The 20,527-nt window shown below is 48.8% G+C and overlaps 5 protein-coding genes across 5 annotated transcripts; 2 read left to right on the plus strand and 3 right to left on the minus strand.

The window, feature by feature from the left end:
• Positions 1–1,735: 1,735 nt before the first annotated feature.
• On the minus strand, positions 1,736–2,690 carry K441DRAFT_248246 (uncharacterized protein). Its single transcript, XM_067640754.1, has 2 exons — positions 2,308–2,690; positions 1,736–2,234 (listed from the first exon to the last, which is right to left on the minus strand). The coding sequence occupies exons 1-2, from the start codon at positions 2,490–2,492 to the stop codon at positions 1,922–1,924; spliced, it is 498 nt and encodes a 165-aa protein (XP_067499655.1). The 5' UTR covers positions 2,493–2,690; the 3' UTR covers positions 1,736–1,921.
• A 1,703-nt stretch (positions 2,691–4,393) lies between these two features.
• K441DRAFT_580534 (glycoside hydrolase family 16 protein) lies at positions 4,394–5,670 on the minus strand (the record flags this gene model as incomplete). Its single annotated transcript, XM_067644385.1, has 3 exons — positions 4,394–5,077; positions 5,139–5,548; positions 5,604–5,670. The coding sequence occupies 3 exons, from the start codon at positions 5,668–5,670 to the stop codon at positions 4,394–4,396; spliced, it is 1,161 nt and encodes a 386-aa protein (XP_067499656.1).
• Positions 5,671–6,577: 907 nt separating this feature from the next.
• Positions 6,578–10,168, minus strand: K441DRAFT_580551 (ras GEF; the record flags this gene model as incomplete). The annotated part of the gene is made up of 4 exons (XM_067644387.1): positions 6,578–6,903; positions 6,953–7,169; positions 7,217–9,502; positions 9,560–10,168. 4 exons carry the CDS (start codon positions 10,166–10,168, stop codon positions 6,578–6,580), a joined length of 3,438 nt encoding a protein of 1,145 aa, XP_067499657.1.
• Positions 10,169–14,757: 4,589 nt separating this feature from the next.
• On the plus strand, positions 14,758–17,462 carry K441DRAFT_689623 (uncharacterized protein; the record flags this gene model as incomplete). The annotated part of the gene is made up of 4 exons (XM_067652321.1): positions 14,758–14,908; positions 15,022–16,214; positions 16,266–17,263; positions 17,315–17,462. 4 exons carry the CDS (start codon positions 14,758–14,760, stop codon positions 17,460–17,462), a joined length of 2,490 nt encoding a protein of 829 aa, XP_067499658.1.
• Positions 17,463–18,724: 1,262 nt separating this feature from the next.
• K441DRAFT_580524 (L30e-like protein) lies at positions 18,725–19,358 on the plus strand (the record flags this gene model as incomplete). Its single annotated transcript, XM_067644384.1, has 2 exons — positions 18,725–18,836; positions 18,970–19,358. The coding sequence occupies 2 exons, from the start codon at positions 18,725–18,727 to the stop codon at positions 19,356–19,358; spliced, it is 501 nt and encodes a 166-aa protein (XP_067499659.1).
• Between the last annotated feature and the right edge of the window lie 1,169 nt (positions 19,359–20,527).

Here is a 20,527-nt window from a genome sequence, read left to right on the forward strand (position 1 = left end):
GCGGGGGATCGCAGGTGCGGAGTGCGGGGTGGAGGGTTCCTGGGGAAGAGGGGGTGCCGGTGGTGCTGTGGCTGCGGCTGCGGCTGTAGGGGTTGCGGAGGGGCAGAGGAGGTGTAGATTTGGTTGCGGAGTGAGGCGGGGAGGCGGAGGAGGGGGAGTGTGGTTGTGGGTGGAATCGAGGAGCGGGGGAGGTGGTTGGTGAGCGTGGAGGGGTCGGAGAAGGGAGGAGTTGAGATCGGGGGGTGGAGGGTTCGAAGGCGGTGGTGGTGGGAGGTGTTGCTGTTGAGAGATTGAAATGATTGGAGGTGAGGAAGTTGATATTCTATAATATGAGGTCGTGGAGGTCGTTGATGTGATATACTGAGGGGACAAAGTCCAACGCAGTTGATAACGAACCTTGGCAGCGCTCTATTGGTCAATTGAGCAGAACGATTGCTCTCACATCAACTCCCTTTTTGTAATCAAAAAAAATAGTACCTCAGCACCTCAAATCCTCCCTCCAAACATCCTTCTCTTAGCCCCTCAAATACCCTTCCCTAACCCCCTCCTCTCACACTACCGCTCTCACCACCTCCTGCCCCCACGCCGCCCAATCGATAAGGCAGCCCTCCTACCAAAATGTGGCGCGACAGGACGCCAAAGTCTCCTGAGGCGCCCGCCACTTCCCCTATGCACCTATGCGAATACAATATATCCACAATCCGTGCCGGGCCCACCCGTGTCTCAAAATCTTTCATGCCGCACAAAAACGGACCGCGCCACTATACAAGCCCTCCGCCATGTCTCGGGAGTGCCCTAGCAAAGTAACGCCGTGGCGGGCATCCCCTATGCCAAGCTCGAGGTCGGCTCACCGAGAGACATGCAGAGACCGCTTTCGGTAGTCGCGCTATGGATTGGATGCACAGATGCATGCATGGCGCGCTGTCCACCAGCTGTCAGACGTACTATGGTATCAGGCCGAAATACTGTTAGTGCCACGCTAACCAGACAAAGCAGGAACAAACCAATGATTATTAGGTTTTAGCGTAATATAAAAGTATTAGTGCTTACTATAGAATGCTGAAACCTGATAATTACCCATTTCCCTTGCTTTGTCTAGTTAGTGTGTTGACCTCTGCTTAGCGTGGCACTAACAATATTTTAGTCTGATACCATAGTAAGCTTATGCGTGGTTATGTTTGTGTTTACGTTAATATTTATGGGTTTGATTTATCTCCATGAACTATTTTCGACGCCTAGTACCACCCCACCTTGATCCAGCTATCCACCTCAAAATGCCGATGTGGAGGAAAGGATGGCGCTATTAGATACAGCCGTACACAAAATGCCGGGTATGACGCCGAGTATCATGCCAGTGCGCCGTGAGAACCCCATAAGAGCGATAACTAGTGCGCTGCCAGACTATCCGAGTCTCAGTGCGAGACAGGCGTCTGATACCACGCAGCGCACCAGCAGGCGCTCGTGTCGCTGTGGCCAGACACTCGGCACACGCTCAAAGCACGCAAAGAGACGGAGAGAAAAAATTATTGATAGAGAAACCCAGCTGTAGAATCCTAGTCTTTCAACGCCTCGCTTTAAAAACGCAGGGACATAATAATAAACATATAAGGTCTAAATCAAAAAGCCTGCGCCGTCGGATCTAAAGCTGCCAGCCGTCGCAGGTAAAACATGTAGACAGTTTCCCGAAGCGAAGATAAAAGCTGCTGCGTTTCCGTCGTCAAAGTCTAGGAGCGGAAGAGCAAGGCCGTCATTGCGGAAAATGCATTCAATCCGAGTCCCGCAAAGGCAGGTAGGCAGGTCGCGTTCTCCTCATCACAAAGAGCCCCATCAATATATCAGGGCTAGGCTGGGTTGATCCGAGAGGGCCCGCGTATCCAAAACCACACCCTCCCGTGTTTCGCAACCGGTTCAGAGGCCGCTGCTACACCACTAGCCCGACCACCATCGCTCCAGCAGCTATAACACCCTTCTTCCACATCATGCCTCTCGCCGTCTCCACAGCCCCGGCATCCACCGTCTTCGTGACGCCCACCTGCCCCGTAAGCGTGCCCATGCCGATCTCGCCCTTGCCGGGCCCCGGCAGCTGGTTGGGGGTCTCTACAAACGTCTGCGTGTAGACGTGTGCGACCCAGGTGACGACGCCGCCGATGGTGGTTTCGACCCATTGCGTAGTAACGTCCGGCGCGGCCGTCTGCGTGAGTGTGGCTGCGGCGCCAGCGACGATTTCGCGGAGTCTGGTGAGGCGGGTGTGTTAGTGGTGCGGCTTAGGGAAGGGAGGTCTTAAGGGATTAGAGTAAGGAGGCTTACTCTAGGTTCGGGTCAGCAGGATCAGCCGTGGCTGCCGCAATAGGAGGTGCTGTCGCATTTCCTAGAGAGGCGGTAGGCGTGCTTGGTATTGTTGAGACTGAGGGAGAGTATGCCGGGCGAGGAAATAAGACTGAGCAGGCCGAGAGGGTAGGTAGGAGGAGTGATGTGTAAGTTGAGAACCGCATTGTGGTTATGAATGCTAATAAATTATCCAAGTGTTTCGATCGGAGGACTATCCAAAGGTCTAACAGGGGGCGTCCTATGTACTCCAAAGAATGTACAGTTGTAAGGTGGTAGAGCTGGATTGGTCTAGGCTCAAGAGCTCTGGGCTCACTTTTTTTGGCGCCGTTAAGGTTGGGCGGTACTTGGGTTACACGCCGCCAAGGTGATGTCAGTCCTGATATGATTCTCCGAATCAAAACAGGAGTTTGATAAGTGAGTGAAAGCTTGATTGCTTAGGTCTGGATCTGAGGGGGAGAAAGCGTTCGACGTTGTCCAAGCCAGGGGTATCTCCGTTAGAATGAGTGGACGGTTACAATCTATTGTCGTAACCCAGCGATGCCAAAATTGAGCACCGGGAATTCAGCGAGCGACAAAATGCAACGAGTGTCTCAATAATGCAACCAGGATATTTCCACAGTAACACAGGATTGCGTAGACAGCTTCGGAGTCGGAGCGGGGGAACGGTAAGGAGCGGAAGTATTTTTTAGGGGAAGACAACAATGAGTGACTGAGAGCGACTGGAAAAAGTGAAAAGACTTCGGTCAACGGAAGAGTCGCAAGGCGCAGAGAATCAATCAAAGCATGGACGATGGAGGAGAGAAGCAACGCTAGAAGACGGCGGACATTATGTTGGAAAGTGGATACCTGGCAGTATCGCTGTCGGAAGGCTGATGGATATGAAAGGAGGAAGAGCATACAAATACACCTGCATTAGGGCACCTGCACACAGCAGCATTACTGGCTGATCAAGGGCCAAGCGTCGGCGTCAAGCCCAATCTCAGCTTGGAGAGACGGTTGTAACCGTCATGACGGTATATCTATTGCCAAGCGAAATCCGTTCCGCCACCTATTGCTACCCGGTTGGCTGATTCCTTCACCCTGGAGTCCACCTGAAATCTCCGTCTCGATTAGGGGACGGCAACAACGCCCCCCCTGAGCGAGACTTCGAATATGGCAGAGCTGGCGTCCATGGCTAAACTTCGCGCCTCATGGCGTCAGCACAAGCATTTTAGTTTTCCCAGATCTCGCAAATCGCTCGTATTCTGTCGGAAACTTTGGACACGAAGATGTGTCGCAGGGTTCAGCGCCATAGTGCCAAAACGGGCCGCCAGGGGTGCATAGAACCATGTTACACCATCCTGGCGCATCCGGTTGAAAGCGTGTGTTGATCGCGCTAACCAAAATGCGTACGTTTGTACCCAAATGTAGGTAAAAATACGTTAAAATGGTTATACTTATTACTTCAAAAGGTATCCTTAACACGGTGGAATTCGTCCTGTAGTTATCGATAAGGAACTGGCCAATTAGAAAGCTAGATTTGTTTGGTGTTCCTAAGGCTTACGCATATCCTCGTAGGACACTAGGTTAAGGGATAAATTCTGCCGTTTGATCACCAAGATCGACACGCGCTTTCAATCGGAGTTGGCAAGATGGTGTAGTTCTTCTGCAAGTCAATGAAGGCAATAGTACAACTACATATCTCAAGTACTTACAAAGCGTAACCTCCATGATAGCATAGAGCATTCACCCGCCACGCCAGCTAATGTGACGGAAAAGAAAACTGCCACAATAAAAAGGCATGACAGCAAGCTGCTAGCAATAATCATAGGAGAAGACATTCCTCCCGAATATAATACAGCGAAATTACTAAAACGCATTGGACATAATGGCACGCAGCAAGTTCGCCGCTCTTACAAGCACAGCATGCGAGAGCAACAGAACCCAGAGCACAATCCCGCTTTTAGTCATTAAAAACGCCATTACTCCGTAAAATAGAACATCGCTTTGTTCATGTAAAACACAAACCCGATCTGACGTTTCCAAACGACTCTATCGCTGGCTCGCCAAACGGATTCTAGAACGCTCACAGAGCGAATGTCCAGGTAAGAATTACCACGAACAGGGGCATGCTAGCCAACAAGGAAACCGATCGTGAGGCTCCTAATATGCTTGTCGCTCCACTATGTGTGGCATTCGTTGCATTATAAACAGTCTGGTTCGGCGTATGACCTGTGTCCAGAGAGAAAAAGTACGTATGCGCAGTCTGGTTGCCATTTGCGCCGGAAGAGTCAGGCGGTGTTGTTTGATTAGGAATTTCGCAGACTTCATTTGGATTTAAGGTTGGGCAGCGTGCTGCATATGCTTCTTGTCGTGCGGGGTCTGACGAATTAAAGTATGCTTTGATATAGGAAACAGTCATAACTGCGTCACTTTGTGGAGGGCCCGCTGACCACAACGAATCTCCGTTACTCCAGTGGTTCAGTACTAGGTGTCCAGGGCTGTTTGGAGAATAACGTGTCATATCGTGAAGCCATTGACCGTCGGCGTAGAACGATACCTTTTCCGGAGACCAATCGAATCGATATTCATGAAACTCTTCATCTGGCCTAAACGGCAGTGCCTCGACTTTGAAATCTGCAGTGTTGGACGCGTCAAAGCCAGCTGCCATAGAAAGAGGCGTTTGAAGTACTAGGTTTACGGCGCTGCTTGAGTCATTGAACTGTTTCGAGAGGAATTCCATATCGATCTCTTGAGAGTTGTTTCTGAACTGCAACCATAAGTCAGTCATCCTTGCGGGAATAATGTCGGCCGTTTTACCATCCCCTTACCCAGAAGAAGGCACCACATGTCCCTGAATCACCAGACATCTTCACTCCAATTCGAAAACTTCCGTACAACAAGTCTGTCCGCTGTGCTGCCAATTCCGCAGACCCGATCAAGCCGTCGCTATCATTGGCCCGTACCCAAAGCTGGAGGCCCGCGTCACCTCCATTGATGCTGTTACCCGTCCAGGAATATTTGTCCTTCAGTGGGTTTGCCACGACATTCGAAATCATGAATTGCTTCCCGTATGGACCTCGAGCGGCCTTGGAGGTCACATTGTATTGCTGCGGAATCCAGCCAGCCCCGGTCAGATTTGCACTATGCAGGAAATCGGTCTCGAGGAGGTCGGTGAAGATTTCAAAGGAGGAAGCAGTTGTCTGATTGACCGAGTAGCCGCATTCGCAATATCCTGAAGCTGTACGTGTCTTAGTAGAGCTCTTAAAAGCCGCAAGAAACCCAAGAGTGCTCACATAATCCTGCAAGAGCTACAAGAAGCCATGACAGTAGGTCAATGGATGTGTGAAAGAATGACGACATGAGAGAATGAGGAAAAATTAAGGAGCGACTGAAAGAAAGACACAGAAAATTGTAGTGCGAACGAAAGAAAAGATTTGAATTTTACGTGATAGTTCGGATTGGTGTCTGGAAATCTAGGGGAAACTAGCTTGAAGTGGGATCGGCAGCGGGCAGGAGACCAGAGTAGGAGCACCGTGAGCTAGAAGCAGCGATCCACCCGGGTGATGCTTAGTTCGGTTAAGGCGCGCCATTAAAACAACCAAAATTAATTTAAAAAAACTGTAAAATTAGCAATGAGCGCGCTCTTTCTGCCAGACTTTCAGTTCAGATTCAATCTGACGGTCCCATAGTAAAGACCTTAATCTACCCCTGTAGAGTATAAATTATAATAAAAAAGGTTTCTGTGATGGATATATAAATGGGAATCCAGGGTGTGGCAGGAACGAACTCGCAAAACGTCATCCAGGTAGATTATGTGCAGAAAATGCACCAATCACCCTTAGAACGCGGCTACGCATTGCGTTTCAGAAGCAAGGCAAGCCCGTGGCCCGGCCTGTAACCGCCTAGCAGAAGGACAGGATGTTCAAACAAGCACGTGGATTTCCTTTCACACGTGGAATACCAAGCATTTCAAGAGAAAGAAGCTCGGCACAGTGCCTTAATATTGGAGTTTACATCAGGGGCATAAAATAGAGGCTTAACTACGTACAGACTAGGGATCCGAGAATAGATCAACATGCATCACAAATACATGTCCCCGTCCTGAAGATGAATACGCCATGCCGATCGCGCCAAGAATATCGCACCAAAATAACCAACGCCCAACAAAGTCAATCAACTAGATGCTTCGGGGGTATCATCACAGGAATCCGGACTCTGAGAGAAGCCTGAAGTGGGAGAAATCATCCAGTTAGCATGTTCCGGCCAATCAATCAAAGACTGAGGAGCGATGTGGCCGGATTGACGCTACAAATTCAGCATACCTTGCTATCTTCTCGTCCTCTCTTTCGCGAGGCTCAACCTGCAAGCTCGTGTCATACATCTCATGAACATCACCAGCCGATTGCATATTCGTCAATATGTAATCCTGCAGCTCCGGAACCGGCTGCAGAGGGTATGGCACATTTTGATACTGTTGAATGTCGCGGATGACCTCCGCCGTCTTTGCACGCTTCGCAAAGTTAATAAGGTTGGTCTTCTTTATAAGCGAAGGGATGCCGTCTTCGATAAAAGTAAGATCCGTGAGATATACACCTAATAAAATTAGAGTAGCAAGGAAAAGGTCAGGGAGGTATGTGTGTACCAAAAAATGGTATGCAAGGGGGATTTGCTTTGTGCAACGTGTCTCTATACTCTGCAAAGTTCTTTGTACTGCCCATCAATTTTCGCATGCTCTCTAATGTGCTCATCGAACGAGCATTAACCGCGCTCCATGTCCTATTAAGACGGTGAATGGGCGCTGTGCCCAAAGCAGAGATGATAGAGGTCAGAGTAGAGAAATTGTTAAGCCCCCGGCATTTCTGAAACAATTAGTCTGGAAACTGGTATAGAGTAGCCTAGCACTTACGTCTGCAACATTTACGAAATGCTTGATTACAATAACTCTCCGCTTAACATCTTGTTGGGTAAGAATCATCTGAGCGACCCAATTTGTTAACTGATTTGAGTGTAGAATGAGAGCCTTCACATTGGAGGCTGGATCTAATTCGCCTGGAGCCAGTTTCTTTTGCCAGGTCTTGTTCAAACATTCCGTTGGCTTGATCTTTCCGTACAATCGTGATTCAATAATAGTTAACTGGCGAGCAAACTCTGTGGCATCGATGTCGAGGAACTTCAGCTTCTTCATGTGCTTGGGAAGAATTGGCTGTGGAGTCTGAGTGTTAAGCGTCAGGACGAGCCGTTTCGTTGGCATGTCTGGGCCACGCGACCGTTGTTCCACAGATGTCATAAGAGGAGCAGCGCCAGGAGTGCTAGTTGTTGCCACGTGATCCTTCGCAAAGCTGTACACCCTCTGGATCAGAACCCTAGCGTCTTCGTCGTTGCCTTCCATCCAATAGTTATCGAACCAACTCTTCAAAATATTCACAACCCGGAATCTGATCGGCTTTTGCTTCTTGTCCACCCAAATCTGGTAGTCCTCCTTTGCTAAACCGTAAGGAGGCTGGATGCTCCACCTTTTCACCAGCATTTCGAAAAGCTCTGAGGCAGTAGTGAAAGACCTATATGTGAGAAGGAAAGTGTTGTTGAAAGCAGGATCGAGTCGATCATGCCGAGTAAGTTGTTCTACCAACCCAGTAAGAGTACCTCCCCGGATTTGTGGTGGGTTAGCTTTATTATCGTAAGAGATCTCTCCTTCATGATCAAGTTTTAAAAACTCAGGCACTTCCTCAACAACAGCCATCGGAGCGGGGACTTCTCCGAAGAACTTCTCAATCTTTTTACTGCCATTAGGTTTAAAGCCCTCAGTCCTTGCATCTTCGATTGATGTTCCTTCTGTGTAAGAATTCGGTTGGACCATATCTTTCAATAATGGGCGGTTGTTTCCAGAAGCGCCTCGAGGATGGAAATTTGTAACATCGCTGTCAGTATTCCGACGCGGATGGTTCTGTATCGCCATGTCTGCCAGCGGCATCGCATCTGATAGCTGCTGGAGTATATTAAATAATTGTGTCGTGCTCGCTTCGAGTTCTCTCGATATCGACCTAACAGCATTTATCCGGTCTTCAAGAGAATCTCCCCGGGTTTCCGCCCACTCGTCAGCGAGCGGTGCAGCGACTCCCTGGCAGGCGATAGCTAGTTCAGATACTAGGTCGTATATCTTTTGCTTTTGAATGCTGAACTCACCCAACTGTTGCCCTTGCAACGTCGAGCCGAGAGCGGAAAGATTGGTAGATTCTACAGTCGAAATCCATGGTTTATAGATGTCGAGCACTTTCCCTCCAGCAGTGCAAATAGTATCGCCAATAATTTGATGCCTGTACGGAGTAATAATCTTTTCACGGAGTACCAAATGCTCATCCAAGCGACGAATGCTCGAAGCGATCATACGCTTAAGGTCCTCTAATCTTTCGAGGAGCCTAGCATCAAGCTTAACAGTCGGCTCAACGTATGGTTCATAATCCTCCCGATCAATGAATGACATTGATGTCGCCGGGTCGCGGTCGTCCAAGCCGTTATTCTGCCAGTTCCCTCCCGAATAGCTTCCTACAACAAAACCAGGAATCAGCCGCGGGATGTCTTCACCCCGTTGTTGCCTGGCAACCTCCACAAATCCATAGACACCATTCAAAACCCCATCAGCCTCTTTTAGACACTTAGAGTACGAATCTGGAGGAGGCCAATCCGCGGCTGCAATATGAGATGATAGGACCAGCTTAGAAAATCTCGACATAGTCTCACGAAAGTGGGGGTAAAGAGCCTTATTGGTGGAAATGATTGAAGGATTACCAGAATGATTGTCTGTTGTGCCAGAGCCTGCAGCAAGCAATAATCGGAGGTGATCCGATATGTCTTCTGCCCTCTTTACAAACTCGGAACGATCGCCATTATTGATTGACTGCCGATACCGCTCAACAGCCCGTCGCATATCTTCTACCATCCTATTCCATGTAAGAGGCACAGGATTTGAATCGTCAAAGAACTTTCGAGACATTGCAGATGCCATAGGAGTGCCGAGGGGGTTGTTTGCAAAAGAGGTTGTGGTAGTCCCGATAGGGGGTATCGTCGATTGTGCGGCCGAGAAGCTGGTTCCGTTGGTGTCGAGAGACCGAGTAATAGGTGAAGTGGCATTCATAGAGTCCATGGATGTCGCAGGTGACACGCCATCAGATACGAAGGAACGCCGCCGTCCAGGCTAGGTGAATTTCTTGTCAGCAATATCTCAAGTATTTCCAAATCACATTGCACTCACCAGAGAGCCGTGTGAACCCGTCATACCCGCATGTCCTTCGAAATCCGAAGCCGAATTTTCGTCGTCCGTATCCTCTACATTGTATCCTCCAGCCATAAGTTCTGGTGGCGGGCGGGTTTGATCTGGTATGTATACATTAGTGCGGTCCCTTGGACCATTCTCAGTCAAAGAGGTTGGTGTCTCCAATGGAAGTTCCATAGTGCTCACACCAGTTAAGGTGTTAAAATAGAATAACCTTCCATCGGGAGTAGCCTGCGGAATCCAGAACGCAGCTTCTTCTTGTTCCTTGCTCTCGGCTCCCTCGATAGGAAGCTGAGAGGTATCGTTTCCATTCACCGACTCTGAATCCGAGTTGCTATACTCTGTCCCACCTAGGGAGGTAGTCTCAGGATCTTCCTGCATATCCCCGCCATTTCTCTCCTCTTCGCCGTTCGTCGGACGAGGCACAACAGCACAATAGTTGCTTGGAAACCATCCTCGGATTCCATTTATCACGCCGTCCCACCATCCACTCTCAAGTTGTGTTATTACCTGTATGATATCGCCTTGTCGGAAACTCAAGCTGGTGCGATCATCGGCGTCGTAATCGTACAAAGCCCGCACGTACATCCCGCCAGGGGGAGCAACGGTTCCGTTGAAGCCGTTCATGTCGGGCAAAAGGGTCGATAACTATCGGCGTCGTGGACCTTCACCGTGTCCTTTGACTCCTTCTAAGGCGCTCCGCTCGGTTAGAGCGGAATCTCGACAAAGATCTTTCAGAATGCGGGGTTTCGTACAGACGACGCGACAGTTATGGAAATCTTGCCTCGCGCGTTTTCCGCTCACGATGATTGTGCAATTAGGCCAAGGGAGCAACTGGGCTGGGGGTGTGGCACCGCCTGGGCGCTCAAGAGCTGAATTAGGACTCCTGCATGGGGGGGAAAGCTGTTGTCTACGCGCCTATAGAGAGGTCTATGGCAAATAAAAATCTAAAGCGCACAGTCGAAGGTAAAAATGGTAGTAGGGGAGGTGTGAGTGGTCGTTGGTTAGGCGCTAGAAAGGGACGTTGGCTTATTGGACTTCTAAGATTGCCCAACTGTTGCCATACACGTGACCTAGGTAGAAGCACAACGTTGTATCATAAGTTCGGCAGCATTCCTTTACAAGGCCGGGGGCAGCACCGATGGACTTATTTTGCACCCTCGCCTCATAGTTAAAGGTTCACCGCATCTGATGTTGTGCACTCCACGCGATTCACGCAACGGTCCAACGCTCGCTGATTTGGCATATGCGTTAATCCCTTTAATGCCTGGCACAAAAACTTCCCGTTTAGCGGGAGAACGGGAAGTTTTCGTGCCAAGCATTAAGGATTAACGCATACGCCAATCTCCCGGAGGATATGAGGCACATCAAGGACATGTTCATTGTCTTCGTCAGCTCAAAGAAACGTCAGGATTGTCTGACGCGTGTGGGATGTCGAGAATCATCAAAGATTGTGACCTTACATCTCGTTCAGGCTGCCCCCATTCAATCTCTCGCCTGGCCTTCTGCACACGCGCAGTTGGAGAGGCAGTAGACTTGCAGTTCATCTCATGTATCTAGAATACCAGGGTTGAGAATTGACAACAAAGGTCGTCGCGTCCTGTAAACGAGTTCTGATCGGTGAGGCTAGCTGTGTTTTCTCGGACGAGTTCAATGGTTTCCCAACGAGGAAGTATGTCCGGATATCCTCTTGAATCGACCCCAGCCTTACGCTGTAACAGAAAACTTATGAGCGCAGGTAAAGTCTGTCAAAGGGTGCTAGAGAGAAGTTGACAAGTGCTATGATTCATTTTAGAGAAAAGCTTACGAACCTCGTCCGTGGAAAGGGTAAAGGGCTGATGGCACGGAAAACTTAAGAGTCAGGCAAGGGAGCCCCGTTCTTTGCCAAGTCCGGCATTACCGCATTGACTTTCGCGTGGAAACGGAAGCAATGGGACCCCTGCGACGGTGGCGTCAAACGATGGAAGCTAATTTCCAAAGCCCTGGGTTCAAAAAACAGCCATCGCCGGACAAAAAGCCCGAGTCATTTCCAAGCCCGCGCTGCTATGGAAGCTGGGGCATGGACGGCTTGGGGTGGAAGAACGTGGGATTGTTCAGCCTTCTGGAAGGCAAATCCGGCCCTATCATGACACGAAAATCCCCTCACCACCTTCCCAGACACCGAGGGCACCGAAAGCATACTCATTCTTTAGCAGCGTGCGAGTCTAAAACAATGAGGCCCAGGCAGAAACTCCTATTCTAGAGCATTGCGAGAAATGCTCTAGCGCGGAGGTCGAGACATGAGAAATACCATCCCGTCTGATAGCGACATGAGAGATAATCATAATGGAGGGGCTAAGAGCTCTTGGAGTGGTGAAGTGGTGGAGTGGTTATTATTCAATGCATCGGTTTGAAACGCTGCCCCGGGGTGGGTTGAGTCGCATGCTATTTTGCCGACACGCCCTCGGTGTGCGAGAGTTCTTGTGAGACCTTTTTCGATCGATTTTTTTTCCGCGTGTGGCCCACGTGAAATCGAAAAGAGAGCCCCAGTTGGTCCCCCTCCCGAGATCCCCGGAGCGGGGCAGAGAGAAAAGAAAGGCGATTTGCCGGCATTTGCATGAGGTGCCCCTCCCAATCCGGGTTGCCTGTTCCACCGCTTCAAAAAGAGATGATTTTCGAATGACATCTCAAGCTTCTTCAAACTCGAGAGCTCCCTGGTGCCTTCATGCAGCGCTGGAAGAAGCTAAAATCATTCGGTGGGTCCGGGGAAGTTGATCTCAGACCGCTAGTATGGATGTGCTGTGCCAGGAACAAGAGGAGAGTGTCGATCAGCATAGCTGCGAAATTACAGTTAAATCTCCTTATTACGATATTGGGTATATAATGATACACTCTATATTACGATCCCCACCCATTAATTCAGCCCTTTTTGGTGTAATATTACGACAATGTGACTTTTGATGATATCGTTAAACACCTACCACTAATATCGGCATAAGCAGTTTTTAATTTATTAGATTTGCCCTAGAGACGTAATTATGACTTCACAAGCGTAGATATATAATATTATTACCTAATTTTAATTTTGGGTACATTTTACATCCGATTATAAAACACAACGATACCCTTGGTAACATGTTTTACCACTCACCGCCGCAACCCACTTTCTGGGGCTTTTTATTAACTTGAAAATTAATTATTTTAAAAGACCTGCTTTACAAGAAGTATTTTAGCCTCTTTCTAAAGTAATCGAGCGTTTGGTGTTGATGTTATAGTTACTTTTATGAAGACCTGGTGAGGTGCGGCGTTGAGTGGTAAAACATGTTAGTATGATACGCGCGGCCGAACCAACTGTATCGTAATAGAGAGATTTGACCATACTCGCAATTACACCACCCTGGCGCATCCAGTTGGAAGCGCGTGTTGAATCACGCTAATCCAAATGCGTAGATTTATACCTAAAAAAAATGGAAAAAATACGTTGAAATGGCCGTGCGTATTACTTCAAAAGGTGTAAACACTGCTGTTTGATCACCAAGATCAACACGCGCTTTCAACTAGATGCGCTAGGGTGTAGGAACAGTCCCAATATCGACACTAGAGATTGACGAGCCACAACAACCATGCACAAAGGTTATTCAGCAATATCTAACCCATTAAAATGAGAGATTCTATAGAATTTGTATACGCGATACATATAGTAGAGGTAGATCTACGGCCTTATAAAGCTAGTAGTAGAAATGGAGAGGTAGAATATCTTAATAACTAAACCTCTAAAAATTATCATTTTTATATGACTAAATTCGCGTTAACAAGCTATATATTTCCATAATATAACTTTTTTTAAGAGAAGCTACGTATTAAAAGCTATAGGGAGAAATAATACATCTTTATATAGCATCACTCATAAAAAGGGGCAAATAATTACAACACGGGGAATGCCAAACTGCTTAGTTATTAAGATCTAACCATATTGAACTCGTTAATCTTGAGGTTGGTGTTTTTCTCGGAGGTAACTCCTTAATTAGGTCTAGATCGTGGCTATGCACGCCAAAATAGCGTCAATATTCGGGTTCAATCTCTGGCAGACACTCCCTATTGCAATTCCGTTCGTCTGGCGTCACTGTGAGAAGTTGCCCGGGCGCCTCCAGCGCCCCCCCCCCTTTCATTGCTTCCGTCATGGGCTGGCGGGCTGACGGGCTCGCGGGGGACTTTTCCCATCAGCCACAATCAACCCCTCTGTATTCTACCGTAACCTACTGTAACTTATTGCGGGACTTAGAGCAACCAGGGGGGCGGTTGGTAGTTGGCGGTGTGGGGTGGCTCAACGCGACAGCCAGCAGATGCACTTGCTCCGCTGGCAGAAGCAAATATGCTACGCCTTCAAAGGAAATGCTTGGAGGATGTGCAGGAATTAGCCCAACAGACATACCGCTCTTTGCATGAGGGACAGTGGCACCCGAACGCTCACGGGGTGGTACAAGTTCAATATCCTCTATCTGTCAAAACACCCCATGTAAAAGGACGAGTTGGTTGGCCAGGGCGGTGCCATGTTGCAGTACAACGTCAGCAGCGCAACAACACCAAGAATAAACATCCCAAGAATATCGGTGCTCAAAGGGGAAATGCAGCGAGGACGGAAAGAGAAGGGATGCTCAGCAGAGTACACCATCGCTCTCTCGTTGCGCAGGAGAACAAAGCCCGGAAGCTAAGCTTCGCAACTGAGACAGCCCTACCCAATAATTAATGAAAATTACCTAGCTATCCCAGCCACAGCCACAGAGGCCGCTGACCTAAGCAGTCACTGATTCGTTACTTTTGCCCCGCGCTGCTACTGTCGTGTCGACGAAGCCCTCTCAGCCCGACTGTCCCGCCGCTCGCCCCCTTTCGAGGTCGTTAAACGAGGTCCTTCCAACAAAACTATCATCTCGTTGCCCTGCACCCTTCTCCTCATCCCACCCTACCGCTTCATCTTCCCATCGTGAATCCCCGCCCTTGCGGCTTGTTCACCCTCGTCTTCACCTTTCGCCGGGCCTCGCCGGTGCTTTCTACTGTATGCAACCCAACACAGCACGGAATGAAAGAGTACACCTGCCAGTGCAATCAACCATCACCAATTTAACGCCCACGCGCGCCCGGCCGGCAAGACAATAACCACACCACGGCCCGAGTCACCATAGTTTGAGAACGCAGTTTCGATGCCAGCCGCCGACATGACCCTCGTGTCCGCCACCTCGTCGCCTTCGGCGAGTCGCAAATCCACCACAGCGCCCGAGAAGAAGTACAAGTGTCAGTTTTGCAACCGCGCATTCAGCCGGAGTGAGCATCGCAGCAGGCATGAGAGATCGCGTAAGTCGTACAGCATCCTTGATTTTTGACGTTTGTGGTTGTCGCACGTCGCGAGGCGCGATGCGGGGCGACAAGAGAGAAACCGTGTTGCTAATGCCCCTCATCCATAACAGACACCAAGGAACGTCCCTTCAAATGCGACAAATGTCGTAGTACCTTTGTTCGTCGCGATCTCTTATTGCGACATGACCGAACAGTCCATGCGAAAGATGGCGGAGTCCCCCTACACAGCGAGGTCAAGCGACGGGCAACCACAAAGGCGTCAGAGTTGTCGGTCCCGCGACCGTCGAAATCGTCCATGCCTATCGATACTGCGACACTTGAACAGATCGAGGCCAGCAGCGATGGGATGGTTGATATTGAGACTGCCGCAATGTTGATGACCGACTTCCACCACAAGGCCATGGCGAGCCAGGAGCCAGAAATCGTAGGCGACGGGCCAGAAACAGTCATTTCGCCCAACGGTCCAGCCCTTCTCGAACCATCGGTGGGGTACGCGCCTGGAGCCATGTCATTACCCCAGATGCCTTGGGACTCTATGCTCCCCCACTCGGTGACCGAGCCCAAAGCGCACTCGATTTCGTCTAGCATATCTGGGTCGCAAGACTCGCACCTGACCTTCAGCAGCGCTAGTACAATGCAGCCACATCCACACCAGCTACCGCCTATCATGGAACGACAGATGTCTGGGAGTGATGCATTAGCTCCTTCCTTTCACTCTCTGAACAGCTCTCTACCCGTTTCTGGTCTCGCAACCCCCGGGGCTCTGTCGCCGTACCCATCTATGCTTGGCCCTGTCTCCCCAGTCGACTACCGCAGATCACCTGGTCCATCTCAAGCTCTGACCATGACAAAAGCTCCTCAGGTTAACTCCGAGGACCAATGCGCAAAGATCTATGAAAATATCAAGAATTTTGATAGCGAAACCGCTCTTCTGGACACCTTCCGTCTGCCTAGCATGACAGTGTTGAATCGTTACTTATCTACCTACTTCAACCTGTTCCACCATCATTTACCCTTCTTGCATCCTGCATCCTTCGAACCAACCGAAGTCTCTGCGCCTCTTTTACTCGCTGTCCTTTCGATTGGTGCGCTATATACTTTTGACCAAGATCAAGCGTACATGCTCCACATTGGCTCGAAAGTCCTTGTCAGCCAATTCTTGCAGAACAAAGAGAATTTCAGCTCACGGAAGTGCCCACTATGGACAATGCAAAGCACGCTACTCAATATGATTTTCGCAAGCTGGAGTGGTGATCCTAAAGGGTTGGAGTGGGCTTGCTCCATCAAAAGTTTGCTTGCTAATGTATGTATTCGATATGATTTTTTCTGATATTCCTTTGCTAACTCCATTTAGATGGTCGCCGGTAACAGGTACGAACTCAAACTTCGATCGGAGGCTCGCGAAGGAGCTCAACCCAATCACGAAGAGTGGATTGAGGATGAACAATGTCGCCGAACATATTATGGTGTATACATCTTCTTCGGACTGCTTACGCTCACTTACAATCACACTCCCGCAATGGGCTTCAATGAGTTTGACACCCTGGAGCTTCCATCGTCTGAGTCCCTCTGGAATGTGGAAGTTTCTGACGACGAGTCATGGCGTGAAAGTCTAACGGCGTCTACCACCATCACTTTCCGCCAAGCACATGACAACCTTTTCCAAGGAGACCCTGCCCGCTACAGCGCCTTCGCCACGCGTGTTATGATCAACGCTCTCTTCCTCGAGGTGTGGTATCACAAACGCAGTCCTGAAGCCCTCCAAGATGTTGTGACTGAGTACAAGCTCCGACTCGCACTTGAGACATGGGAGAAATCTCTCGATCTTTGCGAGCCTGAAACTGTCGTTGTCCAACTAAGCGCTCCCCACAAAGGACATCCTTTGATATTTAACGCTATGGCAATGTATCGAAACGCTCGTGCGCGCTTGGTTGTTGATCTAAAATCCGTTCAAGAGGCCCTTCGTTATCACGATTCATACGAAGTTGCTGCTGCGATGACCAACGCACGTGATAAAGTCCATCGATCTCAGGAAATGATCAAAGTCATTCAAGAATGCTTCGATTGCATTGAAGTCGCTGCAGTGCAAGGCATTCGCTGGGTTGCTAGGACCTCCGCCACAAATTGGAGTATTGAACACCCATTATGTGGCATGGATCTCATGGTCATTCTTACTCTCTGGCTCTATCGTCTGGAACATGACGAAGAGCCAGCTACGGAGGAAGAACTTGCCATGTACAACAAACTACGCAACCTATTCGATGACGACTCTGTCGACGTATACGGTGCGAAATTGAGCTCAACTGTTGCTAGGCTTTGGGGGAGTATGATTGATGAGGTTGTTGTTTGGGGGTACGTACAATATTCATATTTCGCTCACGGGCATAGCTAATCTGTCTATAGTATCACCAAGCTCATGGGTGAAGCCTTCAAGCTTCATTCTCAGGCTCTTGTGGGCTATGAGGATGCCATTTCCTCCCGATCTGGATCTCCCACACCGTCGATGACATCCCAAGGTGTCCAAGCGCTGGAGATGCAAGTGGCCTATTAGCCGCTGCACCTAATGTTGATTTAATGACCCTCATGATTGCTCTCTTTTCTTATTCTCTTATTACCTTTAACTTTCTCCGTACCTAGACTGGGATTTTTGATTGCCGTCTCCCAGTCATCTCCTCTCTGCTGGTTGGAGCATGGCCCGGAGTTCGGGTTTATTCTTTTTTATCTGCATACACGAAGCGCGTTTTCCTTTTCTTGATCTCTTTAGGCTGTTCAAAGAACTAGGGGATAATGGCGAACATGGGGTGGGCTGGTCTGGGGCTCTATCCATACTCGGGCTCGGGCTCTTTCCTCATTGACTTTTGGTGGACCTCACTAATATCTCTCTTCCTCTCATACCCCCGTTGCCTTTCTACAAGGCATCTTCTGTTGGCTGGCCCCACGCGCGTGTTCTTCACCCCCTGTTCTCTAGCCAGCATATAAGCTGCACAGTAATACTCGTCTCCTCTCGGTCCTATTTCCCTTCTTCTCTTGGACCGCTTTTCTTGCATATACCATGTTCGCTGCGCGTTGTCTGCTTGACTCCTTTTCTTGTGTCTATTCGCTCAGTGCGTTGCATCTTTTAGTCATATTTACGCGCAACTGCGCTCGAATTTACTTTTCAAAGTTGAAAGAACGGACTGGCGCGGGTCTCTTCGGAATAGTCTTGTATAAATAGTTATCTTACAGCGGTACCGGTCTTCTCGCATCATGCCGCCCCTTGAGTGACTGGTGATACGTGAAAACGCCATAGTTGGATAGCGAAGCACGGCTTGCTCCATGGAGATGAAATTCTCACTTCACAAGTAAGTATACCAATAAGGATAAACATTGTCAAATTAAAGTCTTCCTGATGTGAATATTGCTGTTCCGTCAAACAGTTGATAAAATCGGCTCATAATCAACAGCTTAGTTCTCCGCTAATCCTAATTCGGCAAGCTCGCATCAACCTCGAAATTTTGGATCCGCGAAAAGCTTAGAATCAAAGCTTCACCCTAACCTCTCTCCACCCATATTCCTCAATTCATATTTACGGAACATTCTCAATCGAGAGCATCCATAATGGGCAAAGACAAATCGGAGAAGAAGGGAAAGAAAGAGAAGAAGGAGAAGCGGTCCGGGACCGACGGTGTGGTGAAAAAGTCCAAGAAGGATAAGAAAGAGAAAAGAAAGTCCACGGGTGATGTCAAGGATGCGCTTCTGGAAGATCTGGCCAAGCAGGAAACGGCAAAGCCTGTGCCTGCTGAAGAAGCCATGGATGAGGATGGCGACGTCGATATGGACGGCAATGTGAATGGAGAGGTCGCCATCACAGGCGCGCTAGTGCCGTTTGCAAATCCTTTGGCGGATGAGAAGCAAGCAAAGAAGGTTATGAAATGTGTTAAGAAATGTACGTTTTGTCTCTCTTTTTGTCGTGTTAGAATTCAGAGTTACTACGTTCTGTTTCAACTTCTTCTAGCTCCGCATTTCTTACCTTGTCTCTCTTTAATGACTCGAGAGCTAATAACCGCTCCTATTCACAGCCGCGAAACACAAGACTCTTAAACGCGGTGTCAAAGAAGTTGTCAAGGCACTGCGCAAATCCCCGACCTCTGCACCCTCATCGTCTGCCGTCACAGATCCCCTCGGTGTCGTAGTCATCGCCGCCGACATTTCTCCAATGGACGTCATATCACACATTCCTGTTCTCTGCGAAGATCACAACATCCCTTACATCTACGTGACATCACGGGCAGAGCTAGGCGCAGCGGGCAGCACAAAGAGGCCGACAAGCGTTGTTATGGTTGGACGGGACCGAAGTACAGGGAAGAGGGGCGCCGAGATGAAGGATGAGGATAAGGAGGAATTTCAGGAGACTTATACGGATTTAGTGAAGCTTGTTTCGAAGGCGTCAAAAAATGTGAAGGTGTGATGACGGGATATCTTATGTCTTGCATGTACTCATCGTTTATTTTTCTTAAAAGAGTTATGGAGTCTGGTGCAGTAGGTATGTCGTTCTAGATACTCTCGATGTACAGTCATCACTGTGCTTACAGAAGGGTTTACTGCGTCGTAGTATTCTCGAGTATCTTGGTTCAGTCAAAAGCTTCGTATACGTCTATAGAAGCCTTATCAAACCCTTTTCGTTATCCAAGATAAGTTACATAAGCCAGTATCCTCATTCCCAAGCTACGATTCATAAAGTCTTGCGATTATAAGAACGTTCAGATTATGCCTATTCTTTACGTCTCGTACTCGTCATCTGATTCAATTACGAAAACTATCAACAGGCATTGTCGATTTCAATTCGAGATATCGACATCAAGCTTCCTTCAAAATATTTTTCATACCTTCTAGTTTCTAAAATATAATACTTCAGCTGCGTGCAAAGTTTTCCTCTGTGCTTCTCCCAGCGATTAATCCAGTGTTTGTCGAATAGAAAAGCTAGAATATTCCGTTTATTCGGGAAAACAGCTATTTAATGGGACCGCTAAAGGCTTCAGCTTAAGGAACCCAGCCAGAATTGGGATAACAAGATCAAAACTAATCTCTCCGCTCCGATACGGAAAATGCACCGATATCGCATATAACACATGTCCACTGCCAAAGGCCGGGGCATGATAGCAGTCACACAGCAGATCAAACCTAGAATGTTAATCGTAGGAGAGGCAGCTTTGCTCTCAATACCAGTCATAACACCTTGGGCTCAATAGACCGACCAAGCGCAGGCGGCCTGGTTTCTAAATGAGTCAGCCGGTGGCACTACCCATATTCGAGATGCAATCAATCGCCTCAGTACAGAAAAGCAGCAGCAATTCGGGGTTCTCCACACAAGCTCTAATGCGAACACGGACGTCGGTCGCGTTGAGAGGAACTGTTAGAACATGAAAAATAGTGAAAACGGAACAATCATCACGGTATTCAATGACATATCTCTCACCAACCATTCATGCAGGCTGAATGCCGTGGTCCCTCGAGCTAACCTATACGCTATCGCTACTATTCCAAGAGATGGGGAGGTCGCCATAGAATACTGTGCAACCGACCACCCTTTCTATGAGGCCCTAACCGCCGCCTTTTTCTATAATCCTTCCCTTTAGG

This window comes from Cenococcum geophilum (genome assembly GCF_001692895.1).
Source record: "Cenococcum geophilum 1.58 unplaced genomic scaffold K441scaffold_49, whole genome shotgun sequence".
NCBI lineage: Eukaryota > Fungi > Ascomycota > Dothideomycetes > Gloniales > Gloniaceae > Cenococcum > Cenococcum geophilum.